This window comes from Haliotis asinina, chromosome 10 (genome assembly GCF_037392515.1).
Source record: "Haliotis asinina isolate JCU_RB_2024 chromosome 10, JCU_Hal_asi_v2, whole genome shotgun sequence".
Classification (NCBI taxonomy): Eukaryota; Metazoa; Mollusca; class Gastropoda; order Lepetellida; family Haliotidae; genus Haliotis; species Haliotis asinina.
In genome coordinates, this window is record NC_090289.1 from 38,971,552 (window position 1) to 38,989,790 (window position 18,239).

At 37.8% G+C, this 18,239-nt stretch overlaps 1 protein-coding gene across 1 annotated transcript; it reads left to right on the forward strand.

The window, feature by feature from the left end:
* The first annotated feature begins 743 nt into the window (after positions 1 to 743).
* On the forward strand, positions 744 to 17,810 carry LOC137298098 (zinc finger CCCH domain-containing protein 15-like). The gene is made up of 12 exons (XM_067830175.1): positions 744 to 933; positions 5,659 to 5,760; positions 6,182 to 6,290; positions 8,078 to 8,221; positions 8,965 to 9,050; positions 9,894 to 9,999; positions 10,900 to 10,976; positions 12,150 to 12,218; positions 13,854 to 13,931; positions 14,849 to 14,950; positions 15,415 to 15,559; positions 16,463 to 17,810. Exons 1-12 carry the CDS (start codon positions 862 to 864, stop codon positions 16,678 to 16,680), a joined length of 1,308 nt encoding a protein of 435 aa, XP_067686276.1. The 5' UTR covers positions 744 to 861; the 3' UTR covers positions 16,681 to 17,810.
* Positions 17,811 to 18,239: the final 429 nt, after the last annotated feature.

The following is an 18,239-nucleotide window of genomic DNA, read 5'->3' on the forward strand; positions in this document are numbered from 1 at the left end:
TGCATCTATCCTAATATTTCTACAACAAAAGGGTAGTTTCGTCATGGCCATTCTCGAGGGCCGCTAGATGATTTCGTTGACACAAACGTGAAAATTTGTGTTTATAAATCTCGACCTCTTAAAAACAGTTGCAAGCTTAACCATTTTGACTGAGGATTCTACATTTGAATGTAACAACTCTTCGGCCTGTAAGAACATTAGGAATTTATCAGATGATGAGTATGATATCAATCTATAAAAACGACAAGACACCTAGAAAAGTCTGTTCGTGAGATTATGTGAATATAATGTGAAATAAAATCTGACACATCATGATACATAACTGGCTTTGGGGTAGCCTAGTGGTTAAAGCGTTCGCTCGATTCCTGCCGAAGAGATGGGTTCAATTCCCCAAATGACTACAATACATGGAGGCCATTCCTGATATTTCTGGAATGTTGCTAAAATTACACTCAGTCACTAAAAGGCAGCTCACCCCAAAAGTTGTCTTGAACAGCATAAATAACGACATACCAGCTGTTTATTAATGTATGTGAAAACCATGACGTCCGTGATGACAGCACCGATGAGCGAGGTTTATTGTGTGCCTATTCTTGTTTTGTGTTTTGTATTGTTTGGTATTATTTCTGAAATCATGCAACTAATAAATTTAGACATGTAAACGTGTACGAACAAGAATATAAACTCAGTTACAGAGCCATACATATAACTCTGGATAACCGAGTGTATTGATGCGAAACTTCGCGTTGTGAAGATTAGCTCTACCTGTCGGCCATTGCTGCCTGGTGGCGCAACAGCGTGGAGAAGAATTTGACATATATTTAACACGTTTGTGAATACATAAATCACACATTTGCCAAGATGCCACCGAAGAAGAAGGCAGATGGTCCAAGCAAAAAAACTGAACAGAAAAAGAAAGAAAAAGTCATAGAGGTATTGTTAAACGATACTCGTCATCGCACAGCCTGATATAGCAGACCCCCAATTTTCGCTTGCATCTTCAATATGTCGACATAACAGTTTCAAGCACTTATTGTTTGGACCTTATGTAGGATTGTTTCACTCTGTCCTTCTATGTCTACACTAACCATCCTTGCTTGCCCACAATCGCTCAGTCTGTTAGTCTGAAAGATATAAACCAATCCTTAACCTAACCCTAACATTAAAACCCTAACGTACCTAAACCTAACCCGAGTATTACAGGAAAGGATTATTGGTAAACATGGTGAAATAGTAACATAATAAGGTGGCGAACATATTCTATGATCCTCATCAACTATAAAGGGTTTTCACTTAAATACACCAGATATTTTGCGAAAGTAGAAACTCGGTTTTAGATATATTGTTTACAAACAATCATATACAATTCAGTTAAATACTTTTCAATGAAGACTTATAGAGTCCATGTTTATTTTAAACTCAATCTGTATAAAGAAGTACCTGGGAAGGTACCCGAGTAGAATAGGCATTCAGCAACCCATGCTTGCCATAAAAGGCGACTGTGCTTGTCGTAAGAGGCGACTAACGGGATTGGGTGGTCAGGCTCTCTGACTTGGTTGACACATGTCATTGGTTCCCAGTTGCACAGATCGATGCCCATGTTGTTGATTACTGGATTGTCTGGTCCAGACTCGATTATTTACAGATAGCCGCCATTTAGCTGGAATATTGCTGAGGGCGTTAAAGGGGCACTGATGCGGAGCGAATAATGTTTCTCGCCAACGGTCTAATTACGAAACCAAACTGCAAATTGGTCAGCGCCCGCTCCCTCGACCGTGATGGACAAAGGGACTGGGCTCCGGTCCATATTAGCAGAATTTCTTCACCTAAACAGTAAAGAGGCCGGATGCCCATCATATGCCATTATTTAAAAATATCCACGGTATTCCTTTCTGATCTTAACCAAATATCCCAGCAGTGTAGTTCTTTTCGGATGCTTGGATGGTATAGTGACTGATCCAATTTGATCCTATTTCTATCCTCGATATTCAATCATGTTACGTGAAAATATGATGTCTACAGGCACGTAGCAAGCCATTTGTTTCAGTCCAAAAGATTACAAAGCTTTATATTTAGGTAGTTTTGAGTGTTAGTTCAGCTGTGATAGCAAATATCATACGTAAATTTTGGTAGCTATGGTAGCTACCCTGGTTTATTATTTATGATAATAAAAACACACAGTTGATTTTTTTGAATTCGTAAACTAAAAACGATGACTTTGCCTTTGGTAGAGAAATCTGAAAATTTTCTTACGTAAACAAACCCAACTTATTACACCTATTTACCCAAGTACACAGCAAATGCCAGTATGTATTCCTTATGTAACGAAGTTCCGTTGGTATCCTCAAAACAGTTTCGGCCCATAGGTGTTTTCAGGCTGCATGCGACACAGAGATTACATCTTCCTTGCTGTAACTAGCGTTTCATGATATAAACCTACACGTGTTATTTGTCATCATTCTTTGGATGGTCAGTTCATGAATTTATAACTGGTATAATTAGTAGTACCATCACTTCGGTTACTCAACAAAGGTTCCCATTTGGCATTTCTCCTGTCTGGTGTAAATACTCAACATTATAAATTAAGGTCTGTAATGGCAAATGTATTGTATGTTATGTAATATGTGCATGTATGTGATGCAAGAGGGTTTATCAGCTGAGTTACAAAAACAAACATCGATCAAAGGATTAACCGATAACACACTGATTGATTAATTACTTTTATCTTCTAGCGGATTTGTCAAAAGGCAGTGCGTGTAGATGACTACACCCTGTCGTAAAGAGTGAGTGCAAAAACAACATCCTCCCTTCAAAGAATTAACCACCCTTGCGTTGATTGATTGATTGCTCATTATTCGTTAACTAAATTACTTAGAATGGCGGACATCATACAGTTAGTTGCCAGGTGTGCTATCTTGGGTGACCAATGAGATGTTTACCAGTTTTTCGCCAATGTTAAAGACGTGAAACGATGTGTTACTTTTTCGCAAATTAGACTGTTGTAAGACACACGACACAGAGCAGGATTATTTACCAGCTGCAGATGAATGGAATACGATTTCTCTTATGTGGATATTGATGGATACATTCCTGAACAAGGTAGTAACCTGACATTGTTGCTATAAAATTAGTCTGTTTTACGTTCATTATTTGCATTATGTTTTAATTTATTTGTTGTAGCATTCAGCAGACTCTATATGACAGAAAACACACAATAGATCGCGTATGTATGTGAAATAGGATCCACATTGGCATTCTATACAATCAGGGAGCCTATATAGAGGTAGGGTATCCCTGATACAATGTATAAATGTTGCCGTCATGTTAGAAATGTACTATAAGTATAAGCAGACCGTGTGTTCTTTTAGTAATTTTCAAAATCATACAAATATACAATAAACTAATTAGAGTTATGAGATAAAATATAGAGACGTACATTGGCTTCGCTGTTTTTTCATCCTAATAGTTTTTTACTATATCTATCACTGGCAGATGATTAACCTTCAAAGTGTTTCATTTGTTTTCACAATACATTTGTAATGAAGTGAAAATGACTTCACCTTAGTTGATCTGTCTATTATTAAACTATCAATTGTGCACAAGAACTGCACAGCAGAGGTCTCGAACCAGTCACGAATTCTGGGATATCATCCGGGTACTCACGGGAGAAAAACAATAACAAAAGTTTACACCAGTCCACGGAAATTGCTCCGTATCAGTGCCCCTTTAAATGACACTCACTCACTGTATAAAGAAGTATTAACAAGTTTCCATATATGGTCTGTATTGGCATATGTAGAGATTCAATATATGCATGATACGGTAGGACACCCCATCCTAAAACGTTGGAGATGCGCACCACCGCAATGGTGTAAGGTCTTAGATTACTTAGATCATTTATGGACATATTTATCTGGAAAAATATTGCTCTAGTATTTACCGACATGTTTACTTAAGAGTAGCAATGTTGTGGTGCATATATGAAACAAAACACAAGATTACTTACATATCATTAAGTTCCATTCAGCACCCAAAATGCACTCTTAGTCTTAACTTTTTCCAGTTGTCTTATATTGAAAAAATACGGCATACATACTCCGCATGTTGAGAATTATCTGGAGCTCTGGTATAAACAAACAAGGTTATTTCATTACAGTCAGTGCACTATGAATGGTGTGATGTGATTAATGGTATTTATGAATATTGTATTAAGCTTAAACATATGTAACTACAGGAGGTTTTCTTGAGGCATAGAATGCTGTTCCATGTGACTGACCAGTCCACTATTTTGGCTAGGTTAGTTGAATCTTGCTATGTATGACAAAATCTCCCGTCTTACTTGTGAGCCAGCTTTGTAATATGGCAGTACGGAGATAGTGGATCAGTATATTTTAGATATTCCTGATAGGGAAGTTGGTTTAGTTGAGTAAGTAAAATAATGCAAAAGACTAGGACTAGGAGACTCAACCAATATTGTGAACTCATAGTTTGCAAAATGTTCTCAGGTGACCTAGAATGTGATATATTCAGATCCTTATTTATTAGTAGATCATTCATTGGGATTTGTTCATGTTGATGCACTGACATGATCAAAGTAATTTCTTAAGGGTACCTTGGTGTGTGATACATTGTTAAAACCTACTGTGAATACCAGTTATTATGGTTATGCGCTGATGGTGACTTCTCTAAAACTTTGTACAAAAGACCAGCATTCACAAGTAGTTATATGTATGAATTACAACCTTTTCATTTACACCAATGTCTTGCTGCCATGGCGAATTGGTTGATAATGTGTCATCACACCACAGTTACATGGCTCCTGCTCACACTGTTAATCCGAATTGTCAGCTGACTCAGCAATCAGGTATAACCACAGATAGAGCTGGTTATCGATGTAGATCATTAACTAAATATTGATTTATTATCGATAAATATTGGACACATAATTTTCATCAAAATTGTATAAGAGAAATGAATACATTTCTCATCATTGGTGAGTGGTAATGTTTTTTGCTTTAATTAAATTTGTATACTATAGGAGAAAATCTGTCTCAAGTGTTAAAATAAGATATTATTGATAACACAATTTTCATCTGGATAATCATTAAAGATATTTCTTATCAACAATATTCCTGATTATCAATCATTTTAACTAGCCCTAACCACAGACTACCATCATAAAGTTGGCATAATATCTGAGTGTGGTATAAACCTAAATACACTTAAGTGTGAAGTTGAATATTTATATCTCTTCTACCGGATGTGCAAATTACATCATTGTAGACCTACCCATGCAAATGATAAACAACTAGGATTGTTACCCATGTTACCATTGATGTCTTTATTCTTCTCAAATGTATCATTGCTGATGAAATATATTACTGATCTATGTATTGGATTAGTTGATAAATAACTGATGTTATTTGCATGAAAGTGGCCAAAAAATGGATTTGTTGGTTTCACATGTTTGACGTCATCAATGCTTTGTCATTGTAGCCAGTAACATTTGCTGAGTCTCATTTTAATCACTTTATTTTCTGTCCAAATGAGTAGGCACATGCTATTGTGATTTTGCTGTGGAATTGCTGACATCAGCAAAAAAACAACAACGTAAATTGACTTTAATGTTCATGAATAACATATACTCCTTTTTCACAGGATAAAACCTTTGGGTTAAAGAACAAGAAAGGAGCAAAGCAGCAGAGGTTTATCACACAAGTAGAAAAACAAGTGAAGTATGGCAACCAGAAGGCCAGCAAGGTGGGTGTAAGGGGATGGGTGCACATGGGATTAATGAAAAGGGTTTTACTGCTTTCACTTTCACTTGAGTAATTAAGCCTTGAACATATATTTTTGGTCTTGAACAGCAGAAGAGGCTATATTTCTTCAGAACTGAATGTTTGTCATTGCTTTACTTCATCTGAAATAGTTTCATCATAAACATGATGATTTTATCAGACAAGATTTATGTTGTAATGTATATCTATTCTTATGCTGAATACACTGGAATTACACAGAATGTATTTGGTTTCACTGACAAAATGTATGTCTTTTCCAACAAGTTATTTCAGTGAGGTTCCATATGAATGGTTTCCTGGTATTTACATATGTGTATATATTTTTCATATTATTTGATATGTTGTCTTTCATTTTGACATCGTTTCTCTTATGATGCATACAGGCACAAGCTCAAATGGAAGCTGAACGTAACAAGAAGAAAGAGGACAAAAAGAAAGAACTGGATGAACTGAATGCTCTGTTCAGACCTGTCGCTCAAACAGTCAATCGAGGTATGTAGACATATACTGAGGCATTGGAAACACTGAATTGTGTTAGGTATATTTTCAAGGTGTTTTGTGTGAAATAGATTTTACTGTTCAAGTATTGGAGTTTGGTTTGTTTTTTAAGAAAACATGGTATGGCAGATGGTATGCACTTGAACAAGGTTTCAGAGTTTTGATATGTGTGTACTTTCTTTGTCATGTGAGCACATTTTTTTAATGTCATTCCTTTAATAGGGCTGTGGGGTAGCGTGGCAGTTATGGTGTTCGCTTATCATACCGAAGACACGGGTTCGATTCCGTACATGGGAACAATTTGTGAAGCTCATTTCCGGTGTCCCCAGATGTGATATTGCTGGAATACTGCAAAAGGCTATGTCAGTCACCCAGTCAGTCAGTCACCTTACCAACCAATCAACCAACCAACCAACCACCCATGGGAACCTGTCTCGTGTGTTCTTTTACACTCTTTTGATTGTTCAACCCATGGATTTCTGGTGTAGAGGAGGCCTTCAGCAGCCCATGCTTGCCATGAAAGGTGACTGTGTTTGTCGTAAGCGGTGGCTAACTAGATCAGGTAGTCAGGCTTGCTGACTTGATTGACACCTGTCATTGGTTCTCAGTTGCGCAGATCAATGCTTATGCTGTTGATCACTGGATTGCCTGGGCCAGCCTCTTATATTTACAGACTGATGCTATATTGCTGAGTGCTGTATAAACTAAACTCACTCACTCACTGGGTTAGAATATTGGCCTTTAGGAAGGCGACTATGCTTGTCGTTTGAGGTGATTAACCTAATCAGGTGGTCAGGCTCACCGACTTGGTTGGTACATGGCATCTGTTGCCAGTTAACCCATGAAGGTCCCGGGGTAGAATAGGCCTTCAGCAACCCATGCTTGCCATAAAAGGCGACTATGCTTGTCGTAAGAGGCGACTATCGCCGTAGTAATGGGATCGGGTGGTCAGGCTCGCTGACTTGGTTGACACATGTCATCGGTTCCCAATAGCGCAGATCAATGCTCATGTTGTTGATCACTGGATTGTCTGGTCCAGACTGGATTATTTACAGACCACCGCCATATAGCTGGGATATTGCTGAGTGCGGCGTAAAACTAAACTCACTCACTCACTCACTTTTGCCAGTTACACAAATCGGTGCTCATTTTCGTCACCACTTAATTATCTTCTTTAGACACGATTATTTACAGAACGCCACCATATACAGACACCTCATGTAATTTCCATAGGCTTACATGTTATTTCAGTGTAGCATAATAAATAATTTTCATGAAGTGAGTTGAGGATGGATCTCTGTAAAATCTGACAGGTGAATGTGTAATCATCTCTGCTCTGCACACATAATTTCCACAACCTACTGAATGACATCACATTTATCAACTTACATATGCTTCCACAATGCACAATCCCAGAGGTCGCCATGTTAAAGGTGTTCTTGTCATTGATCAACTTGTTGCCATTCGATGAATAAGAAATGGAAAATTAAACAGAAATTATGTGGTTGTAGTTCAGATGATTTCTCACAAATATCGAAAATTTGGCTTGGATTTTACAAAAATTAAATTCATGAAAAATATTTATGCGACAATAAATTAACATGTAAGACTGTGGAAATTATGTCAGGTGTCCAAATATAACTGGCAAGGATCTGTAGCTGGAATATTGGTGAATGCAGCACAGAACTAAACTCGCTCACTTTCGATTTTTCAAATTCAACAATGGATACTGTTGTTCATTTTGTAATTGATGTTTTTTATAAGATGTGTATTTGCTATAGGTGTGGACCCTAAGTCGGTGCTGTGTGCCTTTTTCAAGCAGGGACAGTGCGGAAAAGGAGAAAAGTGCAAGTTCTCTCATGACCTGAACATCAATCGAAAGGGAGAGAAGAGAAATCTGTACGAAGATGTTCGGGCTGATGAGGGTAAGTAAAACAGATTCAGCAGACATTTTCTGCTTGGTAGCTGTGAATTATCACCTGTGCTATATAGAGCAGGGGCTTAGTTTCTCTAGTATATTGAAGTAATGATATGGTTGATGCTTTCATCTTTTCAAATTTCTAGAATTATCTTCCACTTTGAAATGTGACATGTGATGATTTGTGTTAGAATTAATCCCCAGTAACCAGTGCTTGTCGTAAGAGGCAACTACCGGGATCGCGTGGTTAGACTCACTGACTGGTTGACACATGTCATCATATCCCAATTATGTATATCGATGCGCATGGCGTTGATCACTGGATTGTTTGTTCCAAACTTGATTATTTACAAATCAACGCCATGTAGATGGAATTTTGCTGGCTGTTGCTTAAAACTTAAACTCACTCATTGAAGGTAAAAATTATAGGCCTTTCAAAAAGGTGAAAGCTCTTCATCTTAGTGATAGCCCTGAAGGTTGAACTAATTGAACTTTAGATGCTTGATTGGCATTTTAGGAGATGCTGTTGATAAAAATGAAGAATTTTCTGGATTTCATAACAAAGAATAAAAATATGATGAAACCCAGAAAATTCTGATAGAACCTTGACTTCAGATAAATGGTTCTTAGTGATTATGACAAAAGTTACCTGGGTCTATTTTTGTTTCATCGATCAGTCTGGAAAGGATGTGTCCATGCTTGGTAACCTTGCGTTTGTTTATTGTGCACAGTATTATTTGTTGCTTCCAGACAACATGGCTGACTGGGATGAAGCCAAACTTGAAGAAGTTGTCAAAAAAAAGCACGGAAAGGAATCCCAAAACAAAACTACTATTGTAAGTTGTCTTTCAATACCTATTATCATCATATTTGAAACTCTTTTGATTGTCATGACTAAATGCTCTTAGCTATATGCAGGTAATATTGTCTCCAGCCTACTTGGACACTCTGAAACCTTTCCTGAATGCTTGAATATTTTGATCTGGGGGGCAGATGAAATTTGTAATAATATCAGACAATCTTTCAATACCTAAAATATATATTATATATGTTCAACTGATGTTTTGTTGGATGGCCATTCTCGATACCTCCAGATATATCTCCACCAAGTGCTGGGTGCATCTATGGCTCAGACCGATAATTTTATTACCTCCCTTGGCTGGCTTTTTATCTGATTGGGTGTCTATGCTGGGAAGTTGAGTGTACCAATCACAACTCTTTTACTTTTTACATTATTTAACCAATTAAACTTGGCAACACAATTCATGCTGAGGAATGCTGAAGGAGGTACAAGGAGGTCTTGCATAGATTTTTTCGGACTGGACAATTTGTCTGGACGATTTCCCCCAAATCTGAGTCGCACTGTGAACAAATGTTCATAGCTGTGACTTATCATTCTTGACACTGGCAAGCTCAGTTATAAAGGCTGTTAAGCTGATTGTCAAATCAGTGGAGATTTATTGGAATGTATTCTCTGGAGATATTGAGGATGGTTGCGCAATGTGAACAACACAATATGAAGCTTACATGTGAAATTCCAGTTATAGCTTAAAATATGAACCCTCAGTTCCCCCATGAAGTTCAAGAAAGTCTTAAATGTTAAGCTTCACAACATAATCCATGATACTGTTGATTCATCTCTGTCACTCTGTTTACTCTTTGTCCCATCTTTGTGTCAGATATGCAAGTTCTTCCTGGAGGCTGTGGAAAACAGTAAATATGGCTGGTTCTGGACTTGTCCGAATGGTGGAGATAGCTGCATGTATCGTCATGCTCTACCCCCAGGTAATGCCCTTCCTCCGATTATGCCTCCCTCTTCAGGTAATGCCCACACCTTAGATAATGCCCACACCCAAGGTAATGTCCACAGCCTTGGTAATGGCCACCCCTAGGTAATGGCCACACCCCAGGTAATGCACATACCTTAGGTAAGGCCACACCCCAGGCAATGCACATACCTTAGGTAAGGCCACACCCCAGGTAATGCACATACCTTAGGTAAGGCCACACCCCAGGTAATGTCTTCAGCCTTGGTAATGGCCACCCCTAGGTAATGGCCACACCCCAGGTAATGCACATACCTTCAGTATGGCCACACCCCAGGCAATGCACATACCTTAGGTCAGGCCACATCCCAGGTAATGCACATACCTAAGGTAAGGCCACACCCCAGGTAATGCACATACCTTAGGTAAGGCCTCACCCCAGGTAATGGCCACAGCCTTGGTAATGGCCACACCCTAGGTAATGCCCACACCCCCAGATTATGCCTCACCATCAGGTTGTGCCCTGCCCCAGGTAATGGCCACACCCAGGAAATACTTAGCCTTAATGTCTCTCACATTTTGTTGTACATGAGTTGCCTCCCTTTATCATTAGTTTGGTAGGCACAATCCCTATGTTATCTGACATAGCTTTCATTGTACTGAAAACTGACATTATGGACAAAAGGCTGAGGTGTCAGTCTCTTCTTCTTCAGCCTTGTAACACAGACCTATTATTTCTTATTCATTCTTAAGTCCATAATGATGAAAAACAATAAGAATATGAAATGTGATTACCATAGCTATGGGGGTTTTTGTTTTATTTTGTCCAGAATCAGATTTTGTTCACATGATTTGTGCGTTTAGGTATTAACAGGTCAGGGAAGAATGGTTTCATGATGACCTCATCTTAACATTTCAGGTTTTGTGTTAAAGAAAGACCAGAAGAAAGAGGAAAAGAAGGAGAAAATTACGATAGAGGAGCTTGTTGAGAAAGAGGTACAATACTGGAAGAAAGTGTCATCTAGTTTTTATACAATGCACAGTCAGTTGGTGCTGTCAAGACTAAAACCTACTATCAAAGCAGTATCATAACGTCACAGTGATATATGGTGATGATGAACTTTCGTAGGCCCATATATCACAATGGAATATAGATAACTGTTAGATGTGGACAATACGTTTAGAGGAAGTACAGAAATGGGGCTATGAAATTAGTATCTGGATCAGTCTTTTCTCCACATGAAATGCACCTAGTAGATGGAAAATTTACAGAATTGACCGTTCATAGTACCAGGTACATTATGTACCAACTTTTTGTAATATTCTTATAACTGCGTCTGTGGTTTAGTTGATGTGGTGTCTACCTGGAGAGCTAATGTTTTGTTTCTTAAGCCACAGCTATGTCATGCCTGAAAAGGGGCAGTGGGGTAGACTTGTGGTGAAAGTGTTTACTCATCACAACAAAGATCTGGGTTTGATTCCCCACATGGCTACAATATGTGAAGTCCATTTCTGTTTTCCTCTGCTGTGATTGCTGAAATATTGAGTATAAGTGGCACAAAACCATACTAATTCGCTCACTCTAGTGGGTAAAGCATATGCCTGGAGAGTTAATGATATGTGTGATTCAAAACTATTGAGCACCTCAAGATGAAGTTTAAGTAAACGTGATGGGAAAAATGAAGCATTTTAAGTGTAAGATTGTTTTAATTATTGATTATATCTTTTTTGTTCTTTGGTTGAACCTATGAATAAATTTTTATGAGATTCCAGTGGAAACCAAGCTACTTCACCACTGGGGTGTTTTTGAAGATTTGCGATTTACTTAACATTTCTATATGACCTTAGTGACAAGTTGGACTTTTCTGAAAATGAGAGTAGATGTAATTTCTGGAGCACTCAGAAACAGTTAATATTTCTGGATGAAACATTCTGTGGAGATGAAGAGTAGTGCTGAAGTCATGCCTATAGACAAATAAAGAAGTGCTGTGGAGTTAATTTTCCTTTTGATAGTTCTAAAATCACCCTCTAAAATTTTCAGAATGTATAGCTGGTTACAAGGATATGCATGATCAGCTGGGAGTCCACCACTAAATGAAGAATGTTCAGAATTCTGACTTGTAGCTTAAATTTGTCTGTTGAAGTTAAACATACTGTTCTGTGTTGCAGCGAGCAGCCCTGGGCCACAACACAACCAAAGTTACATTAGAAACCTTCCTTAAATGGAAAGAGAGAAAGGTAAGTGGGTTAATATTTTCCTGTATTTTGTTAAGCAGATGATGTGGGTGGTAGAAAGTAAATGTGTCTTCAGTAGTAATATCTTACGTAGTAACTTCAATAATGATACCGCCAGTCCTGATAAGTTCGATCCCAGGCTGCGTCATGCCCCCAAAAGAACTTTAAATATGATACTACTTCTTCCCTGCCTGATGCTTAGAATTAATGGGTACAACAAGGACTGGTCGGCTCAGAATATGTACTATGTGTCTGAGAGGGGTATTCATGCTTAGCCGTGGCATGGTATCTTGGTAAACTTGTACTATAAAACCAGTTTAAGTCTGGGCTTTTGTACTAGTAGCCACACAGATATATGCATGCATGTCGTCATACGAGGGAAATATTCTTACATACAACGTAAAACCCCATTTCACCTCACTACTGACATCTATAGTCATTAGTGAGGATGTCCAAGGTCTGCTCAGTATTGTCCTCTGTAATGATATGCTCAGTTGATGTATACTCACTTGCAAAGGTAACGCAAGTATAAAGAATCTTTGTGTGTAATTTTCACTATTAAATACAAGAAATACAATCAGAGTCAGATAGACAAAAAGTTGGAGTGAAGACATTTCATTGGCTACCGAGACAAATGACATTAAGTTTTTGAAAGGTAAATGGGTTGACAAGAATGGATCTTGTTATTGTTAATGGATAATGTATCGGTGTGTTCAAGGTGTGGTAACCTTAAGACGATTGCTTCAAGGAAGGTCATCTGTGGTCTGTGTAACGTTACTGGAGACAGTAGATTGTGGTTGTGTTTTCGTTTAAATGACAGGCAACATTTAGGACAGACACCCAAGCTTCCAAACGTGGTTTCTTTCAATATGAGTTAAACATGGCATTGTTGAACAAGGAGTTATAGACCCAACTTTTGTGCAGTCTTATACCCATTAATGGTTTTGATGATTGTGCATGTTTAATTTCATGACAAGCATGTGCATGATACCCACATGCTCATTGGTATGATGTGTTTTGGTGATTCCTTCTATTGATGTGTTTGTACTCAAGCCTTCCAAATTGATAAGACAATCAGGCTTCACAATATGCCAAGAACTCATCAATTAAGTGTTCTGAGTTTGTTTCCTCTTTGGATAAAATTCTTGTGTTTCTTAAGCGGGTGAGTATATTTTGTATTGACATCCTGATAAATAGGATTAATAGATACTGTCTATTAGTTTTAGTAATATGACTAAATGTTATTTGTAATACTAATAGTATTAGTAATAGAGTCTACAGTATTGTCAACAGTGGTGATACATTCAGGAATGATATTCCCATTGATGGCGTCCTTTAGCCTTGATAGTTACAGTAATGATATCCTCAAGAATGATATCCTTGGTAATTGTATTATCAGTAATAAGATTTTGAGTTAGATTTCAGTGAGGATGTCAGTCCCGATATCCTGAGCAAGATGACAACTGAACAAATTAATGAATGAACTTGTCTATTCTTTTAAGAGTTCAAATCTTGTCTTCATGATCATCATCATACAACAGTTTCTTTTATATATTCAGATATTGTCAGTTGATGAGAAGACTGTTGTAAAGGATCTAAAACATTCTTTGTCTTCACATGATGATATGTTTTTTGTAGAGAAGAGAAAAGGTGGCCATCTTGGAAGCTGACCAGGATAAGAAGAAGACTGATTTCAAACAGGGGAAACTGTTTGGGGTGAGTCAAAATAAGTTCTTTAAACCAAGTGGATTGTATGTCAACAATGACTCTAACTATTGGTAACAGGTGGTATGAGGTAGGCTAAGCTAAATGGAACATCTGCAGTCACCGGATTATTTTTGATTAATGAGTTCAAAATCCTGATTTATTAGAAGCATTCAGAAGGTTTTCGTATTTGCACCCTCTCTGTCTTTTTAGGGTTGGGGGTAAGGGGTGGGGGGATGTAATGACAAGAGCTGTTGCTGAATTTTAAGTGTGTTGGGACATTTCATCTGATGCCACTGATGTTGTGGTGAGGTAGCCTAGTGGTTAAAGTGTTTGCTTGTCACGCTGAAGACCCATGTTTGATTCCCCGCCCATTTTTGGTGTCCTCTGCCGTGATATTGAAGGGAAGATTGCTAAGAGCGGCGTAGACCTAAACTCACTCACTGTTACCGGGTATATGGTTAGTGTGTAATGTGTGATACAGTAGTCTCCTTATCTGCCTTCCCATCTATTAATGATTTGTCTGTACTATGTCTGTATAACTAATAGGTAGTCTGTACACACAATCACTGGTTCACCATCCCTTTTCATTCATGTACTACTTTTTGACTAATCCATTAAAGATTATCAAAGTCACAGTGTCAAAGAAAAATACATTGTAATTCTGGTTTTGTCATATCTGAAATGAAAAAAAAGTATGATTTAAGTCAAGTTTGAATGGTGCAGTTATTTACCCCTTTACCCCTGGCCATGATGGAACTGATACTGTTGCAGCATGTTTCAGCTCTTGTGTTACCAGCTGTAATAGTTCTGATATTTTGCTGAATATATTGTGAAGCATGTACAAGAAAATGATTTTGATGTATAATATAAAATGGGCTTGATTTACTTCTTTTGATGTTAAAACCCCTTTCCTGGTTCATGTTCAGATCTCAGGTCGTCAGATGTTTGAATTCAACCCTGACCTTGTCAATGAGGATGATGATGATGCAGGCGATGGGGTGTTGATACGAGAAAATAATGAAGAAGAGGTGAGTTACCTCCCTTTGTCACACTGCATCCATGACGCAAGGATTGTCACATCTACTTGTATTGCATCAGTAAAAATGAGTGGTGGGGTAGCCTAGTGTTCGCTTGTCACATAGAAGACCCAGGTTCTAGTCCCCATAAGGGTACAATGTGTGAAGTTCATTTCGGTGGCCCTGCTATGATATTGCTGGAATATTGCTATAAGCAGCATAAAACCATTCTCACTCTCTTTAAAAATGTCTCCTTGTGAAGATCTGGGTTACAGTTGGTATTCAACAACCTATGGCTGTCGTCAGAATCAATTAACAGAATTAGTCGTTAGGAGATCTCTTCTGGGTTAACTCACGTCTTCATGTTTAGAGACCACCATGATATATAGCTAGAATAATGCTTCATGCAAAGTTAAACAACAACAAATCTTACAATGTCAGTATGTTTTATGCATAGTTTTATGCTATATTTTCAGGAGGTCCCAGTTGTAGATTTGGACGATGGTAATGTGACAGCCATGGCCAAGGAGGCTGACGGGACTGGGACACAAATGACTGAAGAGCAGCAGAATGCTCGTATTCAACAAATACAGAAAGATGCCAAAAACACTGTGGAAGAAGGTTTGTTTGTTTACACTTACCATAGTTGATCATTCATAGGCTGTTGTGCCTGATTAGGATGGAATAACCTTCCACAACAGGCAAATAATGATTTTAGAACAGTTTTAGGTCATGGTGTGGGCTTTGGGACTGATTCCGCTGTCTGGACTAGTTTTCTGTTGATATAACATGCAAGAAATCAAATGTATGCTTCTGTGGCTGAAATATTGCCCAGTTGATAGGGTGTAGCCTAGTGATTAAACCATTTGCTCGTTTTGCCAAAGACCCAGGTTTGATTCCCCACGTGGATGCAGTATGTGAAACATATTTCTGGTGTTCCCCTCCTTGGTATTGCTGGAATATTGCTAAAAGCTGCATTGAAGTAAACTTACACTACCCAGTTTTCTTTAAACACACTTTTCTTAAAATTCCTGCCATATCATTAGTTGCTTAGTTCTATTTTTCATTGTATTTTTCTGCTTGACATTTGAAAGTAAGTTTACTACAATAACTGAAAGAGAGGGAGAAGAGTGGGTCATCACAACTGTTTGCTTGTCAAGCATATAGCTTAAATAGGCTGCAGTGCTTGTTTGCAGTGTAAAGACCATGTTTATTGAATTCACTATGTATGGGAGTTGCTCAGATGGTAGAAACATGATGTAACATACAACGCAGAGATTGAATATTTGAATAATGTTTGTTCATGCCTGTGTTAAAAGCTTAATTTGTTTGTCTTTCTAAGATAAATCTGTTCCTTTATTCTGATATGATGATGCCCTTCATGAAAGTGTTCTAAATTTTGGAAAATCTCAGATTTTAGTGAGGTGAAAAACTTGCCTCCTATTTCTGAGATTTTATTTAGAAACATGCTTATTTTAAGATCTTATCAAATGGAGATGAAACAAATCATGTATGTATTTTCAGAAGAAGGCAAAAAGCTTGATATTGCTGGTGCACTACCAGAGGAAAACGGAGGTAGTGGCGATAAAGAGACATCAAGTACTGATGCAGCAATAGCGGCTGCTGTAGCGGCAACAGTCAATGGAGAAATAGCAGACGTGCCGATTGATGAAGATTTATTTGCTGGAGATGATATAGATGCTTTAGACGAAGATTTGGACACCTTAGATTTGAGCGATTAAATAAGACAAAAACATTTACCTGGACAAATGAGAATGTGTTGCTGGTCAGTGAAGAGGAAGGAAAAGATGAACCTCCGTTTAAATTTGAAGATTTTACCAAACGTTTCTGAGGCTCATTATTTGGAAGAAAATCAGCAATGATGCCGTGATTGACAACTTGTTGATCCTATAAGGCATTGTTCACAACAGGCTACTTGTGATTGACAACTTGTTGATCTTATAAGGCATTGTTCACCACAGGCTACTTGGTTCTTACTTGTACATAGTGTGTTGAAAGATTTATGAAATGGTTTCAAGACAGTCTGATCTCAGCATTTTATAGTGTTGACATCATAAACGTTTTTGAGCTTGTTAATGAAGGTATGATAAATATTTGATATGTTAAAATAAAAGTGTTTCAGTTTGAGAGTAATATCTTGAGAAATGTTTGATTTAATGGTTTTGTAAATACATTTTGTGATGATCCTAATTTTACAAATACTAAGTGAAAGGATCGCCTTATGCTCAGACTGCCAGCGATTGATATGATGTGTTTGAATGGAAAGTTCATTTGTCAATTCTTCAAGTACTTTTAGTATGTGTGCATGAAGACTGCTACAGGTAATACAGTTCCTGTGTTAAGTAACATGTCCATGGAAATATGTGCCCCATGATTTGGTGATGGTGAATCTTTCTACTTCTTTCCTAATGGAAGGGGTATGACAGTTGCTTAAACAGCCTGCTTGAAGTATGACAACAGCAGGACATCTTTTATGCTTCATGAAGACCTGGGACAGAAATGCTTCATGCCACATACTTACTCTGAAGTTATTCCTGATGTTGAGAGTACTTACAGACATGTAGTTACATTACATTATCACAATGGTTGGAAAACTGCAGATGCTGGTAATTCTTCTTCAACCCCCAAGCCTGATACAGAAGCCTTCATTATTTTATCTTGGTGTGAAGTACTCACATTATACATGTGATGGCTTAAGGCTTTATGGTGTCCCAGTTCCCACTGGAAGAATGCTATTATCAGACTCATCATAAAATGTTTCAGCATTAAGTGTTTTACGCAGATAAGATCCCTTTATTGCCCTGTTAGGAAGAGCCAGTTTATTATGTCAAATTAAAAAGATTATTTATAACAGCTGTGTTGTTCAGCTTTGTTCCACAGATATTTTGTTCTGCATGTCCTTTTGAGCTTGAAGAGCACTATGTGCTGTCTTAGTACAGAAGACTACATTGGATCTAGAATACTGCAAGTGCTGCAGGACTAATTATAAATTGTGGAAACAACATATGTTTGTCACTAACATGGCAGTGTCCCCTGCCACTAAGAAGAATGAAATATTTATAACATGTTCACTACTTTTTACTTTGTGCTCATACACAAGATGGGTGAAATGACTGGTGTCTGGATAATAACCCATTGTAGGCTGTAGACAAATTGAGAACATTGGTTGTTTTATGGAATATTGCTTCAACCAAAGTTTTAAAAATTGGACAAAGTGTTGTGGTCATATTGCAAATAAGTTCAAGGTCAACAGAGTTGACTGGTGACTCACAGAGTCACA

Bases quoted from the DNA above. Each gene is read 5' to 3' on its own strand.
- LOC137298098 (XM_067830175.1), top strand. From the start codon at position 862: ATGCCACCGAAGAAGAAGGCAGATGGTCCAAGCAAAAAAACTGAACAG. The intron at 5,761-6,181 runs GTGGGTGTAAGG...TGATGCATACAG, and splicing joins GCAACCAGAAGGCCAGCAAG to GCACAAGCTCAAATGGAAGC. The intron at 14,951-15,414 runs GTGAGTTACCTC...CTATATTTTCAG, and splicing joins GAGAAAATAATGAAGAAGAG to GAGGTCCCAGTTGTAGATTT.